The 9,953-nt window shown below is 43.8% G+C and overlaps 1 protein-coding gene across 7 annotated transcripts in view; it reads right to left on the bottom strand.

Annotated features, from left to right (window-relative positions):
* Positions 1 to 4,508: 4,508 nt before the first annotated feature.
* SCMH1 (Scm polycomb group protein homolog 1) overlaps positions 4,509 to 9,953 on the bottom strand; it is a 167,546-nt gene continuing 162,101 nt past the window's right edge. For 4 of the 7 annotated variants that reach the window (XM_027864558.1, XM_027864557.1, XM_027864559.1 and 1 more), the window contains 2 exons: positions 8,316 to 8,458; positions 4,509 to 6,703 (listed from right to left, as the gene is read on the bottom strand). In XM_027864558.1, coding sequence (XP_027720359.1) covers positions 6,578 to 6,703; positions 8,316 to 8,458 — 269 coding nt within the window. In that variant the 3' untranslated portion in view covers positions 4,509 to 6,577. Of the gene's footprint in view, positions 6,704 to 8,315; positions 8,459 to 8,866; positions 9,044 to 9,953 lie in introns of those variants that run through there. The other 3 variants (XM_027864561.1, XM_027864562.1, XR_003569305.1) reach the window with 2 other exon arrangements.

Here is a 9,953-nt window from a genome sequence, read left to right as displayed (position 1 = left end):
CAGATGAGGAAACAGAGGCAAACAGGGTTAAATGACTTGCCCAGGGTCACACAACTTGGTTAGTATTTGAGGCTTAGCCTGGAGAAGAAAAGATTCAGGGGATATGATATTAGTTCTTTATATATGTAGAGGGTTGTAATATGGAAGAAGAATTTAAGTTTGTTCTATTTGGTATCAGAGCATATCACCAGGAACAGTTGGTGGAAGTGAGTTAAGCAAGTTCTTGATACTGAAAAATGAGAAAGAGATAGAGGAAATGACAATCACTACAACAAATGCAAACACAAGTTTCACCAATTGAGATCATTCACCAGACACCAAAAGAATCTATAAAAAGACCGTAGTCAGCAAATGCTTGACTTAGTTATCAAATGGGGAGAAAGAGGTAGAAGTGCAACACTGATTGAGAATAAAAACTCATTTATAAAATCTTATGGATAGTGGAAAATTCATGAACAGTATCACCTTATAAAACAGCATGCTGTGGAAGTAAAAAAAAAAGTTTAAAGCAACCTTGGTGAGAGACCCAACTCAGGATAAGAAAGTGGATGAAGAATATCTATTGTTCAGACTATGATATACACACAGCTGAATGAACAAACTATAGAACTCATCCATTGCATGTGTGTGTTTTGTGTGTAAAATAGACACAGAGTTCTTTAGAAATTTACATGATAGAAGCAAACTATAAATGGCACATGTTGGGTAAATTCTTAAAAAAATTTATGTATCACTGTTGCTAACTTTTGGGTTAATTTTTTAATGTCTTTACTGAGGTACAACTGAGAAAGGTTTTCATTGGAATTGATTTGGGAAATTGATTTAAAAACCACCAAAAATAATGGTGGTTATGCTGAAAGTTAAATAAGGCAAACTGTATACAGCTTTAAAACTTTTAAGATTTCAGCTATTACATGTAATTTACCATGTACTTCTATCATGTGCATCCAGACTTTGTAACCATTTTGTGTGTATATATATGTGTATATGCATATTAAGTGCAACATTATACATAATATGCATATCTATATCTGTACACAGCTTTACATTTAATCCTATTCAATTTCATCAATTAGATTCTGCTCAATGTTCTAGCCTGCAAAGATCTTCGTGGATCCTGACTTCACGTGTTCATTCAATAAGTATTGATTTTTTGTTTTTGTTTGTATATTAATTAATTTATTTTTAGTTTTCAACAATCACTTCCATAAGCTTTTGAGTTTTAAATTTTCTCCACCTCCCTCCTCAATAAGGCATGCAATCTGATATAGGCTCTACATATACATTTCTATTAAACATATTTTCACATTCGTCATGTTGTAAAGAAGAATTAGAACCAATAGGAGGAACCACAAGAAAGAGGAAACAAAACAAAACAGAAGGAAAAAAAAAGAGCAAATAGTATGCTTCCATCTGCATTCAGACTCCATAGTTCTTTCTCTGGATATGGATAGAATTTTCCATTACAAGACTTCTGGAGATGTTTTAAATCCTTGCTTAATAAGTATTTATTAAGAACCAAATGCATGCAAGAACCTGTGTATACACATAAAAGTGAAAGTCTCTACCCTAAAGAAGCCTATATCATACTAAGGGAATTTAACTTATATAGAGATAAATTTTAAAAAATACAAAGTAGTTTGTGAGGGGAAGGGGAGCACCAGGGAAGGTCTCATGGAGGAAGTGCTCCCCCCTAAGCCTTGTTGAGAGCTTAGGATTCCAAGAAAGCCTTAGTTCAGGCCCTGGTCACTTTTTGCCTGGGTTATTGTAGTGGTCTCCTTGCCTCCAGTCTTTTTCTTCTCTACTTCACATTCCACATAGCTGCCAAAGGGATATTTTTAACTGGTCATGTCCTCCCTTGTTCAAGAGTGTCCATTTATCGCCCCTAACATCCAGCATAAACTCTTCTGTTTGGCATTTAATGCTCTTCACCCTCTGGCTGGAGCCTACCTTTCCAGATTTATTGCTATTCCCCTTAACATAGTTTATGATCCAGCCAAATTTGTCTCCTTGTCTCTCACACAGGACATCACTGTGGTTTTACTCAAGCTGTCCTCCATGCTTCCTTCCTCATCCCTGCCTCCAAGAATCCCTCATTTCTTTAAGACTCCCCTCAAGTGCCACCTACTACATGAGATCTTTCTTGATCTCCCCTCCTCAGCTGTTAGTGCCTCCACCCAGCCAATGATACTCACGTATTATAGGTACACACACACACGTGTACACATCATTCCTCTCCCCTCACTCACAGCATGTAAACTCCCTGGGAAAAGAGACTTAAATTTTTGTCTATCTCTCACACTTTGCACAGTGCCTAGTGATATAGTAGGTGCCTAATAAATGCTTGATGATTGTCTGACTGAAGTAATGAAGGAGAGCATTCCAGGTAGTGTAATATGGCCTACCAAATATGGGGAGCAGCAAATAGGCCATATGGACTGGGACATCCAGATTGGATGAGAGGGAGTAACATGAAGTAAACCTGGAAAGATAGGCAGGAACCAGACTGATAAGAATTTAGCAGCCAAACAAGTGAACTGGTAGGCAGTGGGGAGCCAATGAAATTTCCTGAGTTGGGGTGGAACCACTATAGTTAGATCTTTGTTTTAGGAATATCAGTTTTGCAGCTGTGTGGAGGATGGAGTGGAAAACGAATTAAAGAAACTAATCATAATAAGAGCCAGGGACAGGGTGGTGGTTATGTGAGTAAACGAAGGAGAAGAAGGATATTGAGGACATGTTGGATAGAAGGATATGAGACATGATGGGGAGATAGAATTAACAAGACTTGTAACTGACTGCATGTGGAGGATGAGGATAAAGGGGAGAGCATGACTCTGTGGTTGAGGACCTAAGTGACTAGAAGGAAGTAGTGCTGGACATAGACAGGGAAGTTAGGAAGATGGGCAGATTCAGGGGAAAAGATTTCAAGTTACAATCTGTCAGTTATTCTTCTGAGCTTTGTGTTGCCTGCAAATTCTGATGAAAGGCACCATCTATGCCTTTATTCAAATCATTGACAAACATGTTAAACAGCATAAATCCCTGGGGCAGTCCACTGAAGACCTCCTTCCAAAGTTACATTAAGCTACTTAAGACTATTCGTTGGGGCTGCCCCAACATTCAACTAGTTCTGTATCCATCTAATTATACTATTATCTAGCTAAATCTTTCCATCTTTTTCATTTGACTTTGTTAAGTGCTTTGCTTCTATCTAGGTAAACCATGTAGGCAGCGTCTTTCCCACTAGGCTACATCCAGTGACAGATTTCATCAAATGTTTACTGGATACTCTTGCATGAGGACAATAGTGGCTCATGTATCTTTTGCTTATTTTCTTTTATGGGGTAGGGTGGGGTTGTAGTGGTGGCGAAAGACCTACCTTGTTTGGTTGTCCCAGTAAGAAGAAAGTCCTGGCATGACCAGAGGAGTTGGGACCAATGTCAGTGTTCCACTGAGATTTCTGAAAGGCAAAATGTCAGCTGGCAGAAGGTAGTGCAGGTAGGGGCATCTAGGGAGGCTAAGCCCTTCCTCTCCCTTGAGGAATCTATATGTACCTGATTATAAAGTTGTTCTCATCAATTCCAAAACACACTTTCTTCTTACGGTCCTACAGTTTACGAGTGATCAGCTCTCTGTCACCTACATGCTTTTCCCACATTAAAGGGACCTGATTCTGTACCCTCTACACAGAGATGATCTCCATGGAATCAACTAACAAAGAGGACAGAGCTCAGCACAGCCTGTTTCTTCCCTTCTCTCTCCAACTCCCACCCTCCAATTCACCTACTGAAATTCTCTTCAAGGATCAGTTTTGGAGGGCACAGCTGACCTTCAGGAATCCTCCGAGGCCCAAGTAGAAAGTGTTCTTTTCCTCTTCACATTTAATACTCCTAAAGCAGCCTCTAACCTTTGCCTCTATAACATTCTGCCTGCAATCATATTAATTTATATATATGTGTGTGTGTATATATATACACACACACACACACACACACACACACACACATATACACACCCACACTCACACATCACTATCATTTTTGAAAGACTCCTGGAAGCAGGGACAAGGCTGATTTTGTTTTCAGCTCTAAATAAATGTTGGATGAACTGAAGTGAATGGAGCCACATCCCAGAGAAGAGCCGGCTCTTTGGTTTCTCCGTGGTCTGGGTCTTTCCACTTACCCCACTATGGTCAGAAAAAAATCATCCTGGCATGCCTCCCTACTCCTCTCCACCTAACCAAATTTCATCTGTCCTTTGTCAAGTGGCACCTCCTCCAGGGATCATCCCTAGCTACTTCAAACCCCTCTGACCTGCTCCATCTCTAAACTCCCTGCTGCCCTTCTATGCACCACTTACTCCTGAACTGTTCTGTCATGCATCTTCTTAACCAGACTGTACGCTTCCTCCGGGCAGGGATCATGGCTCTTCTGTTTTTCCCTGGCAAAAAGTAGGCATTCAAAAGGACTTGACTGATGATTAATAAGAGATCAACAACCTTGTTGTTTTTTTTTATTTCTTCTTTATAAACAAATTGACATAAAAGGAATCTGGGTGACAGCATCAGTGAGACCATGGGTAGCACTCTGTTCTGCTCACCCAGTGACAAACGATGTTAATGGACAGCTTGTGAAATCAAACTCTTGGACTGGGAGAGACCAATGCTGGCAGCAAGGCTGCTTCAGAGGAGCTGGCAGCCACACTGCCTTGTTTGTGTTGGAGGGGTGGGGATGGTGAGAGAAGGACGAATTAAAGGGGAGGGGAGAAGAAGAGAGGAAAGAGGGCTGTTTGGCCAAACCAGAGGCAAGTTCCTTGTTAGGTGCCACTGACTATCCCCCCCAAACTTGGGAATTCCTGAAAGGGACTGACCTTCTCAGTCTAGACATCCACCTAGGCCCCCCCTTCCCACTTCAGTTTTCTTGGTTCTTACAAATCATCTGGTCCAAATCCCAGGGAGGCAGCTATGGAGCAGAGGATGATGTGGTGGGGAATATAAAGAAGCAGGACCCCTTGATGCCTCAGGCACCCTTCCTTCTTTGTGGGATTTTTCTCATCAGATAAGTAAAAGAGAATCAGTGCTGACGGTAGAAAGGTGGAAGGTGCTGGGAATGGTCCTCTCTACTGACTAGGGAGGTAGACCCCAGGGCTGCCTTTGAACCTCTTCTACAGGGCTCTCTGGGGGCTTTGGTTGCCTTTCCAGTCCCTCCAGAAGAAGAGTATTTAACCTTCTGAGTCCTCTGGAAAGGGGCTAAGACCTTTCAGGGCTAGGGGAGGGAGGAGGGGGGAAAGAGGGGGGAGATTATTGGCAGTCTCATTCCTCCTCCTGCCTACTTGCCAGCCTCTAGGTTGGAATGGATGTGAGCTGTGGATCACTGCACAGGTGCTGGAAAAAAATAAATAACAATAGAAAAGACTCTTACAAAAAGAAAACATTTGCACCATTAGTTAGGAGTATGTAGCTGGGAGAAGGATGTGGTGCACTGGGGAGGGGGTGGCCAGAGGCCCCTTGGGACACTGTAGGGTGGGGCCATGCTGCTAACTTGATAGAAAACTCCCAAAGTCTGCACCTATCCGGGTAGGGCTACTGGCAGTGGGGCTGGCTAGCACCACCGCAAGGCCTTGTACTCTTGTTCTCAAAGCAGTGCCCATAGTATGCAAGTGCCTCATCTCAGCTCCTTTTTCAGGGGCTCAGTACATTCCCTCCATGCAAGGCCACAGCACCCAGAATAAATACAAAGGGATGTGGGCCTCTGAATCATATGTTGCTTCACCAGCTCCGGGCACCCTCTCCCTGCAGGGAAGTGTTGGGGGACCAGCAGCATTGGGGGAGGAGGAAGAGTAGCACCAGCCCTGGATGAGAAGGTAGCAAACTCCCCTGCCCCTCCAGAGGGATGGGCGTAGCAGGCTAATGGGCAGTTCCTTCTCCTCTCCTTGGCCCTTCATGGAAGGGCATGTCACTGGAGGGAAAAGCACACATTTCAGTGACCAGCCTCAATGAGGGAAGAGGGAGACAGGGGAGGACTGGTCAGTGTGGGGAGGGGAGGGAAGAAAAAGGAAGGAGACTGCTCCTCAAACAGCCTCCTAGAGTCTCATAGCCCTCTGCAAAGACAACCAGCCAAGAAGCGGCATGAGAACAAAGCCAGCTTGGAGGAAGGAAGCCAGGCCAGGCATTCCTGACCTGGAAATAAAGAAACCAGGTGGCCAAACCAGCCATCCAATGCATTTCCCTTTGGAGTCTTCCGCCGACACAGAAATAGGATGACTTTGCAATCTTCACCAGGAGCTGCCCATGAGCAAGACCATTAATTCATCGTCACTGTTGGACAGCCCCATTCAGGGCCAGGGGCAGGCCCTGTTTTTCTAGGAACCTGCTAGGTGCTGGGCAGGGGTCCAGAGGTGTGCGTGCGTGCGTGCGTGCATATAGGGGGCAGGGAGGGGTGCCTGCCTGACTTGGAGGCCCCCGGAATGGTGCTGCATTGTGCTGGGCTGCACTGACCCATGGGGGCCTCAAGTAGGTGTGAGCTGGGCCTCTGGGGCTGGGCAGATGGGACAGATATCCTTCTCCAGGGGTTCCTCAGAACTTCCCTTGCTTTAGTCTGTCAATGTGGTAGGTGAGCTTCAGCGCTGGGCCCAGCTTTAGACCCATGTACTTCATCATCATGTCACTCCGGAGGAGGAGCAGGGCCTTCCCGTCGATCTCCTGCCACCAGAGAAAGGGGAGTTAACAGGAGGAGTCACATAGAATTGGGCAAGTGTAACTGGTTATGGGAGCCCTCAAGCACCAGACAGAGATATTAAGGTCCTGACCTGAAGCATCAGGCATCACACAAGGATCACTCAGGTCTCAAGTCTTCCTTTCTTCCTCTCTGGGGCAACTTAAGTGCTGGAGAGACAACTACTTGACTAAGGATCACATCAAAAATAGCCTTGATGATGACAGTATGGCTTAACACTAAGAGTTTAGTGTTTGGAGTCTAAACTTTAAGTTTAGACTTAGAGTCAGGAAACTTGGGTTCAAATCATGGTTCCAATACTTATTGTGTTTAAGCCTGGGCAAGTTTATCTTTCTCTCATCTTCTGTTTGGCCACCTATAAATGGAGATGATAAAATGTGTGCCACCTCTTGCACAGGACCCTTGATAAACCTTATTATGCTGTTAAAGGGTTTACAAAGTGCAGTCATTTTCTGGCGTCTGAGGCCTTCCATCATCAGGTCAGACTTTACCAATTCCACCTTCTTTCACCAGCAGTTGGCTTTTCTCCTCATTGTCACATGAACCTCCCACTCCTCCCTTGGCCTGGAATGCCTCTCCATTTCTTTTAGCCTCTTCAAATCCTATTCATCTTTCTGGGCACAGCTCAAGCCCAGGAAGCCTTTCCTGACTCCTGGAATCCAAGCTAATCTGTTCCTTCCTTAGTATTTAGAATTTGTATATCAATGAAATATTCTCTCACAAGAAGAGACAGTGGCATTGTGGGAGGCAAGAAAGGTGGAAGTGGCTCCTGGTCAATACTTCTAGCTATGTGGCTCGAGGCGAGCTGCTGAATTTCTCGAAGCCTCAGTTTCCTTATCCACAAAATGAGGATATTACCTACCTCATGGAACTGTTGTAAGGGAAGTGCTTGGTAACCCCTAAAATGCTACACAAATGAAAAATTATATTATTATTGTTCTCATTGTTTTGTATGTGTTTTGTCTGCCCAACTAGACTATGAGCTCTCTGTCAGTGGGAACTAGGCCTTTTCCCCTTGCATTCCCCATGGGGTCTATCTAGCTCTAGGATGGGCATCAAACAGGTGCTCAAGTGATCACCTGTTAAACTGGCTGATAAAACCTTGGACCCAAGCAGAGGGGCCCCTGCTGCTTGTGTAGTTCAAGAAAAATCAGTCACTTAATGAATAAGCATTACTGGGAACTTATTGTGTGCCTAGACTTTGTGCTAGGTTGTAGGAAGGGGTTCTTAAAATTTTTTGTGTCACAGGTAACTTTCGGCAGACTAATGAAGCCTCTGGAATAATGGTTTGTTGCCTATATTCATAATTGATGGAAATGCTAAATTTCAGTTACATATTTAGGAAAAATAAAGATGTAATTCCCCCTCCCCCCAATCCAAGTTCATAGATCACCTGAAATCTATCCCTAGATCCCTTGGGGGTCCCTGGACCCCAGGGTAAGAAGCCCTGTTGTACAGGATGCTGAACAGTTATTAAACATAATGCCTGCCCTCCAAAAGCTCACGGTCAAGTTGCTAAGACAAAATTAACACACATAAGCCAGAATCCATCTGAGATAAGTCCAAGAGGAGAATTACATGTTTTCGAAAGAGGTCAGCATGGGGTCCCAGTTGAGGATCAGCTTCTCTGACAAACTTCATCACATCTTCCACTGTCCAAGAGGAGGGGTCCCGGCTGCTCAATCGTGATGAGTCTCGAGATCCCAGATATCGATCAGAACCTGACAGAAAGGAATACGAAAGAAAGTCACATCTTCTGCTCAGTCACACACAAAAATGAAAATGTTAAAATAAACTAAAGGTACTAATTAAAAAAAGATCAGAACTTACACATCCAAGAGTATTCACAGACTCTCATAGCAGAAAGAAGCCTCAGAGGTCATCTAATCTATTTTGTGTCTGAATCGGAATTCACTCTACAACATACTTGACAACTGGTAGCCTTCCTTAGTTTTAAGGCCTCAAATGAAGGGGAACTCATTACTTTCCAAGGCAGCTCATTTTACATTTGGAAAGTACTTGTACTACTTGGAAGTTCTTCTTTACATCAAGCTGAAATCTATTTTTATGCCATTTCTGCCCTCTGGAGTTAAGGTGAGCAAGTCTAATTCGTCTTCCACATGACAGACCTTCAAATACTTGGAAGAAGCTCTCACATCACCAGAATCTTCCTTTCTCTGGACGAGGTCCAGTTTCCTTATCTGGCCTTCATGGATCATGAAGCTGAAGCTCATTACCCTAGTCATCCTCTAGCTTGTTGATGTCTTCCCTAAAAGATCCCTTAGGAGCCTGTTCTGTTGAACCTCCTGTGGGAGAAATCCCAGAGCACTGATTTAGGGCTAGAAGGGCTCTTAGAGACAACTCAGTCATAGTATCATGGCAGCATAGAACTCAGGCATCTAGGTTTATGAGAGGAAGTATGGCCTGTATAGACTAGCCTAGGAGTCAGAATGACACATGTTCAGGTCCTCACTCTGGCACATTCTGGGTACACAACCCTGGGTGAGTTACTTAACCTCTCTCAGTGCCCCAGGCAACTCTCTAAGATGCTAAATTGTAGTACAGTTGTTGATCTGCATTGGTAGAGGGAGTTCCCTACACCAAAGAAATAATAGGTCAGGATTCCCCCTCTAAAAACAGAAAAGATTGATATCATACTATTGAAGAAAGTTTAGGAATGTCAATTCAATTCAACACACCAATCACTTACTAAGTGCCTATTAGGTGCAGGGCATTGTACTAGGTGTATCTAAAAATAAACCACAGAGCCCCTAATGGGAGCGGGGGAAAAGAGAGGTTAACTATAATATACAAATATGACAAGTATCACAACCATTATGTGCAAGGTCCTAGATGCTTCTAACAATCTGAGACTGATGTCATGGTGGGCTGCTACATTCTGCTACTTGGTACTGTTATAATCAGAGACAGAATCCTGGAGCTCATTGGCTGAATCCAGGAGCATCTCTTTGTTTTTCTCTCTCTGGCCATTCACTCTCTTCTCCTTCCTTATGCTGCCCCCTATACTCTGGGCCACCAGCTGCCCTTATGATGCCCATCTAGGTTCTATCCTATCAAGTGACCTGATAGCCAGTGGTGAAACTAGTCCTTGACATATGTTGCCATTACAGAGGTGTAACAGGAACGAGAGACTCTCCAGACTGTCCCAATGCCCAGACCTGAAGGCTTGGCTTTTGAGTTCTCTATCAGCCTGGG

Source organism: Vombatus ursinus, unplaced genomic scaffold, assembly GCF_900497805.2.
Source record: "Vombatus ursinus unplaced genomic scaffold, bare-nosed wombat genome assembly UNPS02014775.1, whole genome shotgun sequence".
Classification (NCBI taxonomy): Eukaryota; Metazoa; Chordata; class Mammalia; order Diprotodontia; family Vombatidae; genus Vombatus; species Vombatus ursinus.
This window is presented reverse-complemented; position numbering and strand designations above follow the sequence as displayed.